Source organism: Pseudophryne corroboree, chromosome 4 (assembly GCF_028390025.1).
Source record: "Pseudophryne corroboree isolate aPseCor3 chromosome 4, aPseCor3.hap2, whole genome shotgun sequence".
Taxonomy (NCBI): domain Eukaryota; kingdom Metazoa; phylum Chordata; class Amphibia; order Anura; family Myobatrachidae; genus Pseudophryne; species Pseudophryne corroboree.
The window spans coordinates 75,782,035-75,803,648 of NC_086447.1; the positions used below are offsets into that span (position 1 = coordinate 75,782,035).

Below are 21,614 nucleotides of genomic sequence, written 5' to 3' on the forward strand. Positions count from 1 at the left end.
GGGGGGGGGTGACCTAGCTGTGAGGATTGGTATGGGACAGGATTGAGGAGCCATAATTCCAGTACAGTAGTGTTGTTCAGAGGAATAATATAGAATGTAGTGGGTGTAATATAGAATGAACAATGAGAAGGGGGTGTAGTAAAAGCAAAGACAGTGTAAACCGCTTTTTTGGTAAATAATGGAAGGAACAGAAAGCTGAGAATGTTACACAGTGGTTGTAGAGAGTATAAATGAGGTGCAGAACGCAATGTGTGAGAGCAGTATGGCTGTTACTTAATCAGACAGGGAGGTCAGTGTCCAGGCTGTGCAGTCTGCAGGCGTTGGTTGTACTGGATTAGGGTGGCACTCATTCCGAGTTGTTCGCTCGCAAGCTGCTTTTAGCAGCTTTGCACACGCTAAGCCGCTGCCTACTGGGAGTGAATCTTAGCATAGTAAAATTGCGAATGAAAGATTAGCAAAATTGCGAATAGACACTTCTTAGCAGTTTCTGAGTAGCTCCACACTTACTCGGCATCTGCGATCAGTTCAGTCAGTTTAGTTCCTGGTTTGACGTCACAAACACACCCAGCGTTCGCACAGACACTCCCCCGTTTCTCCAGCCACTCCCGCGTTTTTCCCAGGAACGGCTGCATTTTTTCGCACACACCCATAAAACGGCCTATTTCCGCCCAGAAACACCCACTTCCTGTCAATTACATTACGATCACCAGAACGAAGAAAAAACCTCGTAATGCTGTGAGTAAAATACCTAACTGCATAGCATATTTACTTGGCGCAGTCGCACTGCGGACATTGCGCATGCGCATTAGCGACTAATCGCTCTGTTGTGAAAGAAAAATAACGAGCGAACAACTCGGAATGACCACCTAGGTTACTCTCTGTAGGCTGTTGATTGCAGGTGGGGAAGATAGTCTGCTGTCCTTCTGTTTCTCTTCTGTTTATCTCCAAGTATCTCCAAAGGTCATTGTTATTCCTAGTGTTTGTATGTGTCTAGTGTGGGGAGGAGTCATTTGGACTTTATATAGACCTTTGTGAGTCAGATGTGTTGCAATAGAATGGATTAAATATTAACCAGGTGTCTAAAAGCAGACACACACATACTGTACATACACACAAACACACAACTCACTGCAGCCGTACAGGAGAGAGAAGAGAGAACCAGCACACAGTCTAATCTCCGCAGGACTCAAGGTAAGCAATAAATTCTCTGGATTCTCATAAAACATTTTGCCTTACCTTATACTGTAAAATGCCAGTGTGCATCTGATTTACAGACACTTCAATGTAACCAGGGCTGCCATCAGAAATTGTGGAGTCTGAGACTGACAAAATAGACAGGGCCCTTCCTCCCAACAAAAAAGATTCTGCCGCCACACTCTACCCCTAGGTAATGCCATACATTGTCATGTTACATACTGTATAGATGGGAGCATTGCAGACCTACAGGTACGGGTCACAGAAAGCTGATACGCAGGGAAAGATTGTTTTAAGAATTCCTCCCTGTGCATCAGTCCGCTGTTGTTTCACAGCCTGGTGCAGCTCTCCTGGTATTGGCGGTAGGAGCCAGGGGTGGGCCCCCCACTCTGTATGGGCCCAGGTCACCAGTACCAACACCAGCACCAGTACACCGCCCCCCCCTTGATGACTGCCCTAAATGTAACTATACAGAATGCACCTGTATATACCAATCACTATACAGTTTGCTGAAATGAGTATATCAGATTAGTTAAAACATGTAAATGGTTATCAGGATTTTAGGTTGTGTGTCTAACATCTGTCTCTGGGTCTGATTCTTATTTGGCAATACATAGGCTTACCATACTATCCCTTCAGATGAAATTGTTACTTGTGGACAGCAAAGAAACTAGTTAAGGAAACCTGTTTGGTCATCAATTTCCCTGGTGCTGCTACCACTTGAACCATACCTGCCAACATGATCACCTCCAGGAGGGACAGAATACTCTGTTTCTGGACTACCCTCTAAACGTATGATTGCCATCACCTGTGCTGAAACACCTTTCTTATCCATTACCTGTTCAACACAGGTGCCGGCAATCATAGAGAAAGAGAAAAGTTCAGAAGCAGAGCATTATGTCCCTCCTGGAAAGGGTCATGTTGGGAGGTATGCTTGAGAACAAGGGTGGTCATTCCGAGTTGATCGCTCGCTAGCAGTTTTTAGAAGCCGTGCAAATGCTATGCCGCCGCCCACTGGGAGTGTGTTTTAGTATAGCAGAAGTGCGAACGAAAGGATCGCAGAGCGGCTACAAAGTTTTTTTGTGCAGTTTCAGCGTAGCTCTAAACTTACTCAGCGCCTGCGATCACTTCAGACTGTTCAGTTCCTGTTTTGACGTCACAAAACACGCCCTGCGTTCGCCCAGCCACGCCTGTGTTTTTCCTGGCACGCCTGCGTTTTTCCGAACAGTCCCTGAAAACGGTCAGTTGACACCCAGAAATGCCCTCTTCCTGTCAATCACTCTGCGGTCAGCAGTGCGACTGAAAAGCTTCGCTAGACCTTGTGTGAAACTACATCGGCCGTTGTGAAAGTACGTCGCGCGTGCGCATTGCGCCGCATACGCATGCGCAGAAGTGCAGTTTTTTGCCACAGCGAACGAATGCAGCTAGCGATCAACTCGGAATGACCACCCATATACGGACTGCTGCGTTTTCCCTCATTTCAGTGCCCAGTGTGAATTGGAGCATCAACGCCAGACTACTCAGCTGGTGATATCGCTTCCGGCTGCTCATAACGGACCACTGGTGCATTTTGAGCCTGGTATAAGGAATATGGCTTTTGTATCTGCCTATATGAGTTGGGTATGGGTTACAGGTGTTCAGCATCCCGACGCTGGGATCCCGGCCGCAGAATGCCGACGGGGGTGGGCGAGCACAACAAAGCTCCTTGCAGGCTTGCTGCACTCCTGACTGCCGGTCACATAACTTCATCCCACCTATATAAATAAACTGCGCTCAGACACTGGATGGTGAGCTAAGTACAGCTGCATTATACTGGAGGTTGAGCATGATGCAAACTGCCCTATTTACTGTATATATGCCACTTAATAATAAGGACAAACAATTGGACTGTGAAATTGTTTGTTTCCAGGGAATTGATATATACATGCAATAATTGTATTGTGATGGAATTTGATCTACTAATATATTGATATTAAATAATAGCATTTTAATATGGTAAACCCTTTTATAGTGCTGCACTATATAATAATATATTGCTATTTTACAAGTATTGTAATAACTGCTCAATATTTAACTGACAGAATTTTTATGTTCCTGTTTTTCTATGTTTGCTACATTTTAGTAATACATTCTTACTTATTTATATTGAAACAATCTGGGTGAGGAATTAAACTTTTAAGGTTCCTGTGATTTAACACAATATTCAGCAGATAAAAAAAACCTTTGTATTGAAACCACACATCCCATACAGTTTTCTCCTTGTTCCTACTCACTAATATACCCCTACCATATTCCCCCCCATATCCCCCCCCCATTTATTACAATACCGCATCATAGCAGATAATGGGGGTCATTCCGAGTTGTTCGCTCGTTGCCGATTTTCGCAATACTGCGATTAGTCGCTTACTGCGCATGCGCATGGTACGCAAAGAGCATGCGCTTAGTTATTTTACTAAAAACTTAGCTGTTTTGATGTGGCTTCTGCGGCGCTTTTCCGTTGCACTGGTGTTCGGTAAATGATTGACAGGAAAGGGGTGTTTCAGGGCGGCAACTCAGCGTTTTCCCAGCGTTGGCTAAGAAACGCGGGAGTGTCTGGAGAAACGGGGGAGTGGCGTGTATGTGACGTCAAACCAGGAACGAAACGGGCTGAGCTGATCGCAGTGTAGGAGTAAGTCTCGAGCTACTCAGAAACTGCTGAGAATTTTCTATTCGCAATTCTGCTAATCTTTCGTTCGCAATTCTGCTAAGCTAAGATACACTCCCAGAGGGCGGCGGCCTAGCGTGTGCAATGCTGCTAAAATCAGCTAGCGAGCGAACAACTCGGAGTGAGGGCCCATATCACATATTTACTTTTCTTTCAAAGGATTGTGTATAAGGCTGGATACAGCATCCCAATGTTTGTAAATAATAATTTTTACCATTGCTCATTGGAAATTGTTGGAATTTTTTATTTTTTTATTTCTTAGATTACAGAAGATCTTCTCTTTTTAAATTATCTACTTTATTTTTTGCATTTTCCAGTTTTGGTCTTTATAATTCTTTTGAAGTCCTCACTCATACATTCTACCTGATCTTTTATTTTATTTTTTCATTGATCTCAAACTCAGTACATACATTATTCTTTTTAACTACAGTGCCCAGCTGCATAGTGCTGATCCTCTTCATAGGAAAGAGTGGACCTGGTCATCTACAGTACAGTATATTTTCGTTGTCTCTATTTTAAAATTTCTGCAAAAACCTTAATACTAAATAATCATCTTATAAGAAATTTGATATTTCCCGCAGAATCCCCAGAAATTATTTAGCCGCCAGTAACGCGTATGTATTCTGAGCTTATACTCTGTAGCTTTTCTCAATGTGTCATGGACTCGGCGACTCTGCCTCACCAGGGATCTTTCTTGCAGAAAATATGCACCTTAATTCCATGTATGAAACAACTGGGAGTGCCAAAACTACTTTGCTAGATTACGCTGATCAATTTGAAGTGCGACATTTGTACATCTGTGTCGACTGAGTCTCAATCGATACAAAAAGGGCTCCAATGGCTCCATCTTTTTCTCACGCCAAGTTCCATTGTGCTTAATCTGTTAGTTTTAGGTGTGTAAAACCAATTCCTGTGCTGCTAATGTCACAGCCCAGTGTCTCTGGTACACAGGCTGTCTTGCACCGTATGGCATATATAGACACAAGGTTTATAAAGCATAGGCAAACGCAGGGGGTGTGTGGGGGGGTGGGGGGGGTTCCGGTTGCCCGAAACCTGCCTCCTCTTGGCAAGTGGTTTACATGATGACAACAATAGCAATGGTATACTATATAATACAATTACTAGAGTACTAGAGCTGCCACAACATCATGCAGTTTAAGGGACATGACCAGTGGCAGCAGCTTCTTCTACCAAGTTTGCTGTGTATGTGGATCTGAGTCCTCAATCTGTGCATTAGACCAGAGAGCAGCTACCAGGAAGAAGAGACAGGAGCCTTACAATGAGGTGGAAGAATGTGTGCTTAGAAAGTGCAGTACTCTGCATCTATAGTGTTCAAGATTAATACTGTTTTCCATACAGTATGCACTGCAGTGTATAAAAAGACCAATGTTTACATTAATGTCCATGGTCGTTACTAGGGTTCTTCTACGGCTCCCCCAGACTCCTGCACTTGCCCCAGTGTTCTACAGAGTGGGATATTATGGACTATATTTGGAAACCCCCCTCTAGAAATCCTGCGTTTTCCACTGTAAAGATACATCAGGATTTTGCTGGACGAGTTATTCTCAGTAACTGCCAAGTCTAAATGATGGAAGGATGAGTCAGTGAGGAGACAGATTAAAGAGGCATTTGGATTCCAAATTTTGTTTAGGTAGCAATGGTACATTGGAGGGTGGTGGTGGGGGAGGGGGGTCTCTGAGTAGACAGAAACTACCCATGATGCATCAACATTGATTTTTTTATTGCTGATTTATGGACAGCGATCGTAGGCCTGCCCTCTCGTAGTATTAGGCCATGCCCCTCCTCCCTTCCTCCACAGCATTTTGCAACAATTTGATGGCCTGTGAGGAGGAGGGGGCCGAACCAAAATTCAACCAAACCATACATTCAGTCATTATATACGGTTGATACGAATCAGGCAAAGTTGAGGTACTGTTCAGCAAGCTACAGAGGAGCCATGTTCCGATAAGTAGTTCTTCACTTTCTCTAATCCCTAACTCTTCCTCTAGACCCTCTAGTGTCTAACCCTAAATGCCCTTCCTCCCCTGCAGCCTAACCCTAATCCTCAGACTGTCAGCATTTCACATGGCGACGTGTCATATGTCGAAACTGTGAACTTGTTGACAGTTTGCGGATGTGTTGATGTGGTGTCTGGCAACAGTTTGACCTTAACTGACATTTTGGGGGGAATTCAAATTGTTTGAAAAGTTGGTTGGGTGTCTTTTTTTCCTGTTTATTAGATAGGACAAAAGTCACCCAAATGACTTTTCAAATAATTGGATATCCCCCTTTGAATGTTGATAGGGTTACTAATGACCTTCTGATTCAATGCAAAACCACACACACATATAATATTATATAGAACCCCCCCCCTTACATATCCTGAGTTTGCCCCTGGGTAGAGCACCCATATTCTGGTCAAACTCTGCATATGTCTCAGAGGATACTTTAGCTCTACGGAAGTTCTTAATACCTAATATAACATTTTGTGAACAGCGGCTCAACTACAGTTAAATGCACTGAAAGTACAAGTGACAGGATTGGCTATAATATTACTTATCTATGAAAAGTTACATAGAAATCCCAATAGACTCTGATCCCATACAACAATGTTACTTGCATTAAGGTCCATCCACAACCTTCCAGTTTCCTCTACATGTCCCTTGTGGTAAGACCAGAAAGAGGACAGAAGAAAGAACTTTGTGTATTGCTTGTACTCTATATAGACAAAGACATTTATAACAAACTACCTATGTTTTATCTCTCTTTTACAGTAGACTCTGTTCGCCATGGACCCTGTCACAGTTCTTCTGTCCGCTGTGGTCATCATATACTTGGCCTATGTTTATAACAATCAGAAACAACACAAGTACAAGAATTTCCCCCCGGGACCAACGCCTTTGCCGATCATTGGGAATATGCACATGATTGACATGGCAAAGCCTCAGAACACATTTGTAGAGGTAATACAGCACCCCTGCTACACTGTCACTAAATTATATATATATACAATGAATATATATATACATATATATATATATATTTAAACATTTGTTTTCTACACTAGTCCAGGTTACTTAAATAAGGAAAAATCAAGGAGAGTACATTAATTTCCCCACATTCTTTATTAGAGGAGTAATGGGAAGACAGTTGCTTGCATTTACTAGCCTGGACCTCAAACGGCCAGGGTCTAGTTGTGTAGGAGACTGTAAATGTTGAATGGTCATTTGCACTCTTTCTGGATTACTGTGGGCGGGTGTAGTATGAGTGGCCAGCGATCGGGATCCCGTCGCCAAGCATACTAGCACCGGGATCCTGACCACCGGCATGCCAGCAGTGAGGTGAGCGCAAATGAGCCCCTTGCGGGCACGGTGGCGCGCTACCGCTATGCCGCGCCACACTATTTATTCTTCCTCCAGGGCAGTCGTGGACCCCCAAGAGGGAGAATAGTTGTCGGTATGCCAGCTGTCGGGATTCCGGCGCCGGTATACTGAGCGCTGTGATCCCAACAGCCTTCATACTGAATACTACCCCTGTGGGCATGGGTTGGAATTAGGGTGTGTGACTGGTGCGGCCACCCAGGATGCAAGGCTGAGGGATTGGCATGGTTGCTTCTCCGACAGTACCATGTTACCTTCTTCTACCTTGAGAGTTGCCTGGAGAGGCACTGCAGAGAAAGCTGCAGGATGCCCCCTTCTTGTTCCTCCTCTGGGGTAAAGAGTTGGGATGTCATGCCAGGGCACAAAGGTGCTCAGGTAGAGTACTGGTTCGGATCCTAGCCATTCTGATACTTAGGAGGAAAAGTTATTAAATTCCTTACAAAACCCCAGATTCTTATTATATATTAATGTGTGTGCACTTCTTAGTAATTTAACTTACTTCTTAGTATTACCAATGATGTATAGACTGGCCAGCTCCCGATTTATATAATTTGTTTTTAAACCCTCACTTGGCGATTGGCAGTTAAATATAATAGTAAAAAAAACCATGAGCTATGACCTTTTTCTAATAATATATGCATATTTACTATATAAGATACCTAACAGGGGAAGTCTGCATATGCCTTAACCGTCCACGCTCCATATAAGATGGTGTGCCGTACAATACAGTGAAAGTTTTTTGTAGTTACTGGGAAATTTTGCCTCACATGCCCAATGGGAAATCCATCACTTGTGAGTGGAAGTCATTACAATACAGTAAAATGACACATAGTAATGTCCATTGGTGTCACACTACGGGAGAGGAGGCCGGCGCGCTTACCCGTCCGCCGAAGCTGGGTATATCCGGGGGCGTCTCCGTTGGTGGGCTCTGGCTCCCGAGGTCCAGCTGGTATCTCTCCAAATCACGGTCGCCGCCATTGTGCCCGGCATCCTCGTGGGCAGCATGGACCGATAGCGCAGCCGGATCTCTCTCCCCCAATTAGAGGGGGGGAGAGCTATTCAAAAGGAGGCACTTAGCAAAGCTCCTGTGTCTAAATATCGTCGCGGCATAGCGTCTCCCAGGCTCAGCGTGACTCTCAGCTCACGGAAGTCACAGTGCTTCCTGCACCCCACCGTATCTCTCAGTCCTCAGAGTCCCAGTGCTTCCAGCATCACAGCGTGCCTCTCTGCTCACAAAGCTCTAGTGCTTTAGGCATTAATTTCTTCATTCTGAGTTCTTCAACATCGTTCTCAAATCATTGTTAATTTCTTCATTCAGAGTTCTTCAACATCATTCTCAAATCATCGTTCATGTCTTCATTCAGAGTTCTTCAACATCGTTCTCAAATCATCATTCATTTCTTCATTCAGAGTTCTTCAACATCGTTCTAAAATCATTGTTCATTTCTTCATACATAGTTCTTCAACATCGTTCTCAAGTCATAGTTCTTTTCTTCATTCAGAGTTCTTTAACATCATTCCCATTAAATAATTAATTATAAATCTGCATGAGGAGGACCTACATCTGGCCGTCTTTATTACGACCCAGCTCCGGTTCTTCTTCCCGACCATCGGAAGAAACCCCGGGTCCTCAACTCCCTCATTCCAGGTCCCTGACAGTATACTCAGGCCTAATGGATTCGGAGGATCGGAACGTGGAAGCAAGCGCCATACAGAGTTTGGCTTCTCGTGTACAGTCTCAGGAAGCGGCACATGGACAGGTGATGCAGTACCTCCGGGAATTATCTGGTCAGCTGGATCAAATACAAGCAACCTTGGCCTCAACGGCTCCGGGTCCTGCTCCGGTTTCCACTCCGGCAGTAGTCTCCAGTAGTGTCCAGCCTCAGGCAGCGGTTAGGTCTCGTTTACTGCTTCCTATCCCATCTCGATATAATGGAGATTCAAAACATTGACGCAGGTTTCAGAACCAGTGCAAGGTGCATTTCAAACTGCTATCCCATAACTTCCCTACAGATCGATCCAAAGTGGCATATATCATTTCTTTGCTTGAGGGATCAGCAGGGCAGTTGACAGGCTGTCTAGGCCCAGGTACTTTTCAGGAGGCGTGGCCTAATCACAGGAGGCATGGTCATGCAGCCTAAGAAAAAAACACTGAAATAAATTGTATCTTAAGTAGTGCTTCCTTGGTCACGCTGCAGCTCAGCTCACAGCAGCATGTTCTGGGCTGAGGAGAAGAGCTGCAGCTGCTGCAGCCAGGTAATGGGGAGGAGGTCAGGGCCCCCACTGGGCCCTTACAAGGCCCCTCCATCAGACCTGGGCCCTGGTAATTTGTACCCCCCCCCCCCCTCTCTCGGCACCACTGGGGATCAGCTTTGGTTTGGGTTTCTCCATTGTGGGAAAGTTGAGAAGCATTAGTTTCCAATTACACCAACTTCATAGCTTTCATTCCGAAGAATTTTTGATGAACCTGGGAGGTCCACCGCAGCCTCTATCGAATTACTCCATGTTCGACAAGGCTCTCATTCCATAGGGTAGTGTGTGGCCCAATTCCAGACTATCGCATCAGAGCTGCGCTAGAATAATGAAGCTCTCAGAGCTGCCTTCTTGAGCGGTCTGTCGGATCGTCTTAAAGACGAGTTGGTGACCAGGGATCTGCCTGATCAACTTGATGAGTTAATCTTGCTTTGTGTCAAAGTAGATCTTCGCTTGCGGGAGCGCGGCAGTGAGCATAGCCGGTCAGATCAGCCGAAGTTCCGGATTCTTCCTCCCAGACGACCTTCACCACCGAGTCAGGAAGAACCTATGCAAATCAATTGTTCACGACTATCTCTGGAGGAATGCCAGTGTCGCCATGAGGGGAAGCTTTGCCTCCACTGTGGAGCCGCTGATAACTTTATTAAATTTTGCAAGTCTCGTCCGAGAAACAGGCAAGCCTAGCTTGTTCAGGAGCAGTCAAGTTGGGTGCCCCATCAAAATCTTCTCCAAGAAAAGACTGTTTACTCTTTGTGCGGTTGTCTGCTGACTCAGCCGCTAAATCTTTCTATGCTTTATTGGATTCTGGGGCCGCTGGAAATGTTATCTCTGCCAATTGCGCCCGGGAGATGGGTCTGAAGCTGAAATCCATCGTTCAAACTATTCTGCTAACCGCTATCAACGATACCCAAATCTCCAATTGAGTCGTTTCCATTTGCACAGAGTCCATTAAGTTACAGGTCAGAGCTTTGCATCTAGAACTTTTAGAGTTTCTAGTTATTCCTGAAATGTCTCATGATTTAGTCCTCGGCTTTCCCTGGCTCAAGATTCACAATCCCACACAGTGATTGGAAGTCTTCTCAAGTCCTATCCCGGAGCTCTTACTGTCATTCAAGTTGCCACACGCCCGTTTGTCCGCCCCGGATGTCCTCCAAATCCGACATGGAGCTTCTTCCAGAAGTCTATCGGGAATTCGCAGACGTGTTTTCCGAGCAAGCAGCTGACCAATTGCCACCCCATAGACCGTGGGACTGTCCAATAGATCTAATCCCTGGGAAGATGCCACCCCAAGGTCGCACGTACGACCCAAAATTGTGACAGATTATATCTGTCACGATCCTGACTGTAGTTCTCATATTGGGTGACTTACACCTGCCATCTGTCCTGGATCCTGTGTCTTTTCTGCTCACTGGGATAAACAGCTTGCTATTACAATGAGTTTTTTGAGTCCTGAGTTCTCTGCCAGGAAGGTAAGAGTTAACGAGCCCCACCTATAGTGACTAATCTTCTCCTGAGTCTGAATTCAGCAATCTGAAGTTTAGGCCTAAAAGCCAGCATTCTCTGTTTGTTTGCAGAAGTTAAGGCTTCAGTGTTCTTTCGGCCTGCTAGGCCTCACTCCACATCACAGCCTAGTCTAGAGTACTCACATGACAGTGACTGTTCACCTGACCCAGAGATGTCCAATCCTGTGCCAGCCTGAGACTGTCTGAATCACCTGACACTGCTCACCAATCACCAAGGACCAGGAAGTATAAATCAGGAGACTTGAGTTGGAAACTCTGCCAGTTCCTCCTGTCACACACAGCTCTGTGTGAGCTTAGAAGCTGAGATCCCTAAAGGTGACACTTGTACTTCAGTTCCTGTATAACTCTTCTCCTTTGCTACCAAGTTTGGATTACCGTTGTGTTACCATTGATATTCAGTATTTCTATTTCATCTTAAAGTGACAGTTGCAGTATTCCACAGTCTCCTCTTAAAGCCACAGCTGCAGTATTCTACAATTTCATCTTAAAGTCACAGCCGCAGTGTTCTTCAGCCTCGTCCTAAAGTCACAGCCACAGTCATCGTTCTACTTTCAGTTGCATTTCCAGTTATATCCGGTACCAGCCCGTATTACAGTTGCATCTCAGTCTCACCGGTAACCAACCTGGTTCTCACCAGTAACCAGTCCATCTTACTATCTCGCCAGTAACCTTGAGTACATAAGCACCTACTCCTGTGACACTATATCCAGTTCAATCTCACCTATACATTCATTATCCTGCTATCAAAGTCCCTGGTGATCCAGTGGTCAGGATACGGCTTCCTCTGCCGAGGCCTGGGTTCGATCCCCAGTCAGGGATTGCTCCTTCTTCTCACTGACTCCTACAGACCAGCCTAATATTCACATAGTCCTCCAGTAGACCGCACAGACTTCACTAACACCGAGTTCACCAAAACCACAGTCTTGACAATATCAAGTCGAATCTTCAAAAGGGTTTAATTCGTCCCTCTACCTCTCCAGCTGGTGCTGGGTTTTTTTTTCGTAAAGAAGGATGAAGGATTAAGACCATGTATCGACTATCGTGGCTTGAATGATATCACCATGAAGAATAGACACCTGTTGCCATTGATCACGGAGCTGTTTGATAAGGTTCGCGGAGCCCATGTTTTCACAAATCTTAATTTAAGGGGAGCTTATAACCTCATATGCATTAGACAGGGGAATGAGTGGAAGACCACTTTTAATAGACCACTTTTATACCAGGGATGGGCATTATGAATATTTGGTAATGCCGTTCGGTCTTACTAATGTTCCTGCCGTCTTCCAAGGATTTGCAAACAAAATCTTTCATGACTTATTGTACCGGATGTACTGGTCTATTTGGACGACATTTAGATTTTCTCCAGAAAACTCTCGGAACATACAGATGGGTCCACCTTTATCTTGGCCTTTAATAGGATTAATTGAGCCAGGGCAGTCTGACTTAATTCCATGCTGTAATGACTTAATCCCCTGATATATTGTTCTCTGTATTGTATTGCAGCTGAGAACAATAGATAAAGGGCTTCTGTTAATAAACCGTGGTGTGCCTAGAAGCAGCAGAGAATCCAAGATGAGCGTGGACCCATCTATAGGGTGCAGGTCAAAGAAGTTCTTTATCGTCTCAGCAAGAACCGTTTGCATGGCAAACTCTCTAAATGCACCTTCGAGGTGCCATCAATTCCGTTCCTCGGGTATATCATCTCAGGCACAGAGCTTCAAATGGATTCAGAAAAGGTTAAAGCCATCCGGGATTGGACTCAACCACTCTCCCTGAAAGCAGTGCACAGGTTTTTGGGAATTTCTAGCTATTACAGGAAATTCATTAAGGGGTTTCTCCACCATTGTAGCCCCCATTACCACCCTGACCAGGAAAGGCTCTGATCCAAATCTATGGCCTCCAGAGGCGATAGCAGCATTTTTCCATTTAAAGTTGGCTTTAATGTCTGCTCCAGTACTTCAGCAACCAAATTTTGAGAAGTCCTTTTGTGTTGGAAGTAGATGCATCCTCAGTCGGTGTCGGAGCTGTTCTTTCACAGTACTCTTCAGCTGGGAAATTGCACCCATGTGGCTTTTACTCTCATAAATTTGCCCCTGCTGAGCTAAACTATTCCATATGAGACCAAGAACTTCTAGCAATAAAATCTGCCCTGGAAGAGTGGAGGTATTTATTGGAAAGTGCTAAGCATCCTATTACCATCTACACCGATCACAAGAATTGCTCTACATCAAGACTGCTTAATGCCTCAATCCCCAGTAAGCCAGGTGGGTACTCTTTTTCACTCAATTCTCATTCATCATCAAGTATCTGGCTGGAACTCTCAATGTAAAAGCTGACGTGTTGTCTCGTTCCCTGACCGCTTCTGACGAAGAAAATTTGGTTGAAAAAAGCCTTATTCTCAATCCAGTATCAATTACTGCAGCTCCCAACTCTTTGGGACCCCCTCCAGGAAGGTTATCCGTTCCGGCTGAACTTTGTCCGAAATTATTACACTGGGCTCATGTCTCTAAGTTTTCCGGTCACCCAGGTGTACAGAAAATGTTTGAGTTTTTACGAAGGGCCTACTGGTGGCCCAACATAAGGAAAGATATTCAAGATTATGTCAATTCGTGCTCTCAATGCACCCAACACAAAGTTCCATCGTCTTACTCCTGCAGGGTTGCTTCGCCCATTGTCTATTCCTAGAAGACCCTGGAAGGACTTTATCAATGAGGGATACAATAGCATCTGGGTAATCATTGACAGATTCTCAAAAATGGCACATTTTATTCCCTTAACAGGTCTTCCCACGGCTTCTAAGTTGGCCTAACTCTTCATCCGGGAATGTTTCCGGTTACATGGGTTACCATAGGAAATGGTCTCCGGCCGAGGGGTTCAGTTCACCGCAAGATTCTGGAGAGCTCTCTGCACCGCCCTTCAAATTAAACTCAAGTTTTCCTCCGCCTACTACCCACAAACCAATGGACAAACCAAAAGAGTCAACAAAGACCTTGAGACTTTCCTGTGTGTGTGTGTGTGTGTGTGTGTGTGTGTATGTGTATATATATATATATATATATATATATCTCCTTCACAGGATGACTGGGTAGAGTTGTTGCCTTGGGCGGAATTCGCTCATAATTATCAGTACCATACTGACTGACGAGACCCCATTTTACATCAATTATGGATACCATCCGCAAGTTCCTGAATTATCGCATTCTCCTTCAAAGGAACCTCCATGCTACAGCACTTCAGTCACATCTGGAACAAAGTTCATGCTAACCTCAAGAGAATCTCCATCAACTATAAGCTCTTCATGGATAAGAAGCGGCCAGAAGCTCCTCAATACAAGGTTGGCGACAGAGTATGGCTCTCCACCTGCAACCTTCGTCTAAAGGTACCCACCATTAAATTTGCTCCGAGATTCATTGGTCCTTACCCTGTTCTGCAGGTTCTGAAACCAGTAGTCTGCAAATTGGGCTTGCCCTCTCACTTTCGAATACCAAACTCTTTCCATGTTTCTCTTCTCCGTCCTTTCATTCTAAGTGGTTTCCATTCAGATTCTCCTAGACCAAGCCTGGTGGAGACTGAAGCTGGAACAGAATTTGAGGTCAAGACAATTCTCGATTCTCAATCTTATCATAAGAATCTGCAGTACCTGGTGGACTGTAAGGGTTATGGACCCATGTAGAGAAGTTAGGTAAAGGCTACCAATGTTTCTGCTCCACATCTGATTCAGATCTTTCATTCCAAGCATCCAACGAAGCCATGAAAGTGTCCAGGAGCCACTCCTAGAGGAGGGGGTACTGTCACACTATGGGAGCGGTGGCTGTTGTGCTTACCCATCTGCCGCATGCTGGGTCTCCGGGGGAGTCTCCGTCGGCAGGCTCCGGCTGGCGTCTCTCCAAACCATGGGTGCCGCCATTCTACCTGGCATCCTCGTGGGCAGAATGGACCAATGGTGCGCCTGGAGCTCTCTCACCCAATCAGAGGCAGGGAGGGCTATTCAAAAGGAGGCACTAAGCAAAGCTCTCCCAGGCTCAGCTTGACTCTCAGCTCACAGAAGTCCCAGTACTTCCAGCATATCAACGTGATTCCCAGCTCACAGAAGTCCCAGTGCTTCCAGCATCCCAGTGTGTCTCTCTGCTCACAAAGCTCCAGTGCTTTCGGCATTCATTTCTTCATTCTGAGTTCTTCAACATCGTTCTCAAAGCATTGTTCATTTCTTTATTCAGAGTTCTTCAACATCGTTCTCAAATCATCGTTCATGTCTTCATTCAGAGTTCTTCATCGTCGTTCTCAAATCATCGTTTGTTTCTTCATTTAGAGTTCTTCAACATCGTTCTCAAATCATCATTAATTTCTCCATTCAGAGTTCTTCAATATTGTTCTCAAATCATCATTCATTTCTTCATACAGAGTTCTTCAACATCGTTCTCAAGTCATCATTCTTTTCTTCATTCAGAGTTCAACATCATTCCCAAGCATTAATTATGAATAAATCTGCAGGAGGAGGACCTTCATCCGGCCGTCTTTATTACGACCAAGCTCCGGTTCTTCTTCCCAACCATCGGAAGAAACCCCAGAGTCCTCAACTCCCTCATTCCAGGTCCGTGACAACTGGTTAACGTAGTTCTCCCATGTCCATCTGGACATCTCTTGGCATGTTGGATTTAGGAGCACCTGCCCTTTAGAAAACTGTCCCTGGAAATTGTATTAAAATGTTGGCAACTATGGGGGTGATTCAGATCTGATAACTGCTGTGCACAGCGGGCGATCAACGAGAGACCGCGCATACACCAGAATGCGCATGCACATCGGCAAACAACCGGCATTGCCGGACAGAGACAGGCTGGTGCGAAAATCACAATCGCACAGCCATTCGCAAGCTGATTGACAGGAAGAGGACGTTTGTGGGAGGTAACTGACCGTTTTCTGGGAGTGTCAGAGAAAACACAGGCGTTCTCAAGCGTTTTCTGGGAGGGTGACGTCAGCTCCGGCCCCGATCAGCCTGTTCTCATCGCACTGTAGGAGTACGTCCTGGGCTGCGCACAGACTGCACACACTGGAAATATCATTCAATAGTGAGAGAGGTGCAAATGGATTTGCAGCTGTCCGCTGACTGAAGGATTTTTTGCAGCTCGCCGTACACATGCGATCACACACTTGCACAGCGAATATATACTCCCCTTGGGTGGTGACTCTCTGAACATAGAAAAACAAATTTAGCAGCCCAGCGATCAGTTCTGAATCACCCCCCATGTTTTAAGATTCTCCCGTTACTATAGTAACACCTAAAATGAGATTACTTGATATCGAATGGAAATTTCTGCTTCTGTGCCTGGTAATCTCCAAGGTACAGGTTCTAACTGTAGCTCACCATTACTCCCATAATGCAACTCTGCATATAGGTCGTCATTCTGAGTTGATCGCTAGCTGCATTCATTCGCTATGCAGCGATGAGGCAAAAATACGGCACTTCTGTGCATGTGTATGCAGCGCAATGTGCACGTGCGACGTACTATTACAACGAACGATGTAGTTTCACACAAGGTCTAGCAAAGCTTTTCAGTCGCACTGCTGGCCGCAGAGTGATTGACATGAAATGGGCATTTCTGGGTGTCAACTGGCCGTTTTCAGGGAGTATTCAAAAAAACGCAGGCGTGGCTGGGCGAACGCAGGGCGTGTTTGTGACGTCAAAACAGGAACTAAACAGTCTGAAGTCATCGAAAGCGCTGAGTAGGTATTGAGCTACTCTAAAACTGCACAAAAAATATGTAGCCACCGCTCTGCGATCCTTTCATTCGTACTTCTGCTAAGCTAAAATACACTCCCAGTTGGAGGCGGCATATCGTTTGCACGGCTGCTAAAAACTGCTAGCGAGCAACAAACTCAGAATAACCACCCCTAGCCCAAATAACTTCAGCTTTTTGCTCTATTTACAGATGGCTAAGACGTACGGCCCAGTATTCAGCGTCCAGTTCGGCATGTCAAAGACGGTCATCCTATGGGGTTATGATGCTATTAAGGATGCTCTAATCAACCATGCTGAGGAATTTTCGGACAGGCCGCACGTCCCCATCATTGCTAAAACAATGAAGAATAATGGTAATTATTGTTATTTTATTTATTTTTTAATGGCAACTGGAGAAAGCTCAGGATGACCTGTGCTCAGCATTTGTGGGTTATATCAGAGACATCGGGGACCTGATTCAGAGCTGCATGCAAATGACTTACATGAAAACAGATGCGGATGCCGGCATTCAGAGTAGGATACATATGGGCCGCCATATTGGGCCTGTACTTCTGCCTGTAAAAGCAGCCGCTACCATTATCAGTATGTAACTTCACCAGCCATATACTTGTGTTTCGTATAACATTCATTATGTTGACATTGTTGATAGGTCGACATGCACCACATTGATATAACTGGCATTTCCACATCGATAACGTCAATATTTGTCATGTCAACCCTGATGAAATGTTGACATGATTAGAATGTCGACAAAATGTTTCTGGTGTACAAACAGTAATTTACCATGTTTGAAGGGTCCAGCGGCTCTAGAAGTATCTTCCCGGTCAGGCGGTCAGCTGAAGGTGACTTCCAGCAGATTCTGCAGCAATTGGTTGTATTGGTAGATCCTAACCCCTAACCTAAATCCACAACCTATCCCTAACCTCAGGTCTAGCAGCCTTACCCTTTCTTTAGTGCCCAACCCTTCCCTTCAACTGCCTATTCCTAACCCTTCCTTTCCACAGCTTAACCCTTACCCTCCCCCCAATTACTGACCCTCCCCATGAGCAACCTAACCCTAACCATTTCCAAAGTCTATCACTAACCCTTCCTCTAGTGCCTAACCCTAACCCTTCCCTCACTAAGCCTAACCCTAACCTTCCCCCAGGTACCTAACCCTTCCCTTCTCCAGCCTATCCCTGACTGTCAGCATTCTGGGAATGTTGTCATTTCACATGTGGACATTATCAACATTCTGCAGATGTCAACATGTTTCATGTCAGCAATTCAACAATGTCCATATTATAACTGTCAACAGTGTGGTGTCGACATTATGCCTGCATACTTCAAACAATTACGGGTGATTCATAGTGGTACAGATCTCAGCTTTATTTTCCAATTTCAACTGAGTTGGGTGTTAACGGGCAGTTACGGGACATTTGCATGTACTGTAGGATAAGCCTGACCTGGGCTTGTTGTGAGCATGCTACGGAATATTGTGTTTATATCTGAACACCGAAAGTAACTGCAGCTCTGAATAAGGCCATTTGTTTCTTACTAGTACCACATATTGGTCACACGAAGAAATCTAATTTAAAACTAATATAAATGCTTAAATAAGTATAATACTAGTGTCTTTTCCTCACCACTGTACAAGTAAAGTTTCAGCTATACTGTATAAAACCTGGGGAATGAGAAGGTGGTTTTGGCTCAGAGTGCGTGATGGGCTGACTATACTTGGTGACTGGCAAGATCCACTCTGGGATGTTCCTGGATAGGATGTGCCAGCTGGGCAGGATGGGGTGGGGTGCCACGTATTGCCTCATCGCAGCCACACCCCATGGCAGTTTGCCACAATTCCCTACTTTGAGAAGCTGGGGCAGTAATTATGCAATTCATAGCGAAACACATCATCATGCTCCATTACCCCGCCCACTTTCTCCAGTAAGCAGTGGGGGCCACCAGGTTGCATAGACTCTCCCCATAATTTGTGAGTCTCCTGGAGGATCTGGGATAGTGGACAAGTATGTACTGTTCACCAAGGTATGAAGGAGTTTGTATTCTTGGTAAAGTCACACATGGGCAAAATGATTGCCACATACACGGGAACCCCGCTGAGCATTCAGCGGGATCAGCACACCTCAGATCTATATCTCAGTGTTGTTATACTCCACAAGTAAGACTTCTTATCTTTCCCTTCTCTGCACTCTCATTGGTGGGTGCGATTCCGCACACATGTTCCCTGGATACTCTGATTCTCTCCTCCACTGCATGCAGTTTGAAGCAGGTAGGATGGCCAATCCTGGGGTAAGCAGGATCCCGGGATTTTGGTCTAAAATTGGCCCAGATTGAATCCAGGGATTGGAGCTTCAGCATACAGCTCAGACGCTGCCCAGCTCCCCCTGCCCCCGGCTGCGCACACTGTGAAGCATGACATGGTGTTATAGGTCACGCTGTGTAGCACTGTCGCAATGCCCGCACCTGTCGCCTGCTGCCCAAACTCGCTGCCAGCCAGACCCACCGACATGAGGCGGTCCTGAGAAGGGTGAGTATGTCTTTTTCTTTTTTCTAGCTAATCCCAGGAATTTCGTAGCCAATCCCAGGCTCTGGATTATATACGCACACTGTATCTTATCTGACCTTAGATCCTGGCTAAATATTACCTTATAAGCCTCTGCAGAGATGTTACCGTAAACCGTTTTTCCCCCAGTTTTGCAGCACTAATGTGCACTGTATTATAAATAAGCTCTTTAACATGTATCCACTTTCTTCAGGTCTTGTCTTTGCTAATGGTGAAAGCTGGAAAGTGATGAGAAGATTTGCACTTTCAACCTTACGAGATTTCGGGATGGGAAAGAAGGGCATAGAAAACAAGATCATTGAAGAGGCCGAATATTTATCAAAGATATTTAAATCCTATGGAGGTGAGATTTTACTGCGTAATATCCTGTATGTATGTATGTATGTATGTATGTATGTATGTATGTGTATATATATATATATATATGCTACATATGTTTGTGTACGCCTCACAAATTGACATCCATAACAAGTAAGATTTAAACATTAAAATATATAATGAATAGTGTCACCTGCTTTAGGTTTATGTGCACCTATCAATTTCACAGAGGAGGGCGCTATTTTGTGGGCTGAACAAATATTAGTGAAACTGCAGCCTTTCAGTTCAACAAGAACATGTGCCTCGTATGGTATGTAGTCAAATGGTCAACAATAACAATGTCAACACAACAATATTGACAGTTACGGATGTCTAGATTCTCAGACTGTTGACAGGTAAAATGGTGGCAGTTACAATGTAGGCGTTATGGTTGGGCTTCCGAGAAAGGTTAGGCTTAGTTTGTGATGGGGCACTAGAGGTAGGGGTAGGGATAAGGATAATGGAGAAATACTTATCGGAATGCCTAAGGATCAGAGGTCTGACAAAGCCTTGGAGGTCAAATAACTGATGGAACCCGCAAGAATCTGTGGGAGTTGCCACAGCTGCCAAAAGTTAAGTCATTATGCAACCAGTAACCGTATGTCAACATTTTATCACTGACTACATGATAAGTGTCAATGTGGTTAGTATCGACATTATGTCCACGTCAACATTTTCATGTAGATGTGATGCAGTGTATAAAAAAGAACACCAAGGCTGAAGAGCAAACTGTGTTCACAAACTTGATATAATCCATGCGGAGAGTCTAAGGGTGTCCACGAGAGCTATGTCAGAGTCCGACATTCTGAGTCTGACACTAATCTCAGAGAAGCCTCCTTCCACAATGTCTAAACCCTCTGCAATTGTGAGGATGAGTAGTAGTAAAATTAAGGAGAGTGATGATTTAAAGTCAAATGTGGAAATTGAGGATGCTACTATGGAAGTGCATCTGATACTAATGAGAAGGATGATGATGATGATGATGGAGAATATACTCAAATTTAGTAAGAGAATGGTATTTGTGTTGAAGGAAGTCAGACTCTAGTGGCAGCAGCTCTTGCCAGTGATGATAAGAAGGATTTTGTGATACCTGTGCATAGGATCAAAATATCCACCTTTTATTAAGTGGAATTTTTTTTACCAAATCCTGATCAAATATTTTACCAAAATCATTTCTCAAGGCATCTGTGCCATTTGTGAGGCCAAAGTTATTAGAGGTAGTAATATTAACCATCTAGGCACCTCCCTTCTGTTACATTATTTGCAGCAAGTTCATGCAAATTATTTATCAAGATCTGAAAAAGTCTGAAAAATAATAACAAGCAGTCCAGTATTACCTACCAGCAGTTTGGACCAGAACATGCAATCTCCACCCCTAACACCTACATCATCAGTCTCCTTATTAATAACTGGAGGCAGTCCTGCTGTTACCAATTTGTAAAGGGGAACAGATTCCTCCACTATTCAGGATTCCCAAGAAGAATTCATCCGCACTAGGGCTGCTATTGCTGTGGGAGCATAGGCGTGCGCAGCACATTTTATTAGGGGGTGCATTGTCGGAGGGGTGTGTCTAGCACCGCCTTTTGGGCGTGTCTAGAACCATCTATTGACATCAACGCAATATAAAATATCCACCTTTGTGCCAATCCTAATAAAGCAGATACATTGTCAGATGTTGTGGTGTGCTCCAAACAAACACCCATGATGGCACTCACTGCAATTACACTGCTCCTCCTCAGCCTGGTCTGGCTGCCCCTCTCTTTCCCCTGCAAGCTGCAGCAGCTTACTTACAAGTCAGTCACTCACTGACACTGATAGTCGCAGACTAGCACTTCTGCTGCTGGTAAAAACGAGTGACGTGTCAATGCTGCTGCTGACCGCCTGCCAGTATTGAATTTGTCTTCCT

The 21,614-nt window shown here is 44.8% G+C and overlaps 1 protein-coding gene across 3 annotated transcripts in view; it reads left to right on the top strand.

The window, feature by feature from the left end:
• The first annotated feature begins 1,310 nt into the window (after nucleotides 1-1,310).
• The window catches only part of LOC134908914 (cytochrome P450 2K6-like), a 60,221-nt gene continuing 39,917 nt past the window's right edge, over nucleotides 1,311-21,614 (top strand). The window contains exons 1-5 of one of the 3 annotated variants that reach the window (XM_063915151.1): nucleotides 1,311-1,387; nucleotides 4,329-4,386; nucleotides 6,673-6,861; nucleotides 16,982-17,144; nucleotides 19,545-19,694. In XM_063915151.1, the coding sequence (XP_063771221.1) occupies nucleotides 6,688-6,861; nucleotides 16,982-17,144; nucleotides 19,545-19,694 (487 nt within the window). In that variant the 5' untranslated portion in view covers nucleotides 1,311-1,387; nucleotides 4,329-4,386; nucleotides 6,673-6,687. Of the gene's footprint in view, nucleotides 1,388-4,328; nucleotides 4,392-6,672; nucleotides 6,862-16,981; nucleotides 17,145-19,544; nucleotides 19,695-21,614 lie in introns of those variants that run through there. The other 2 variants (XM_063915152.1, XM_063915153.1) reach the window with 2 other exon arrangements.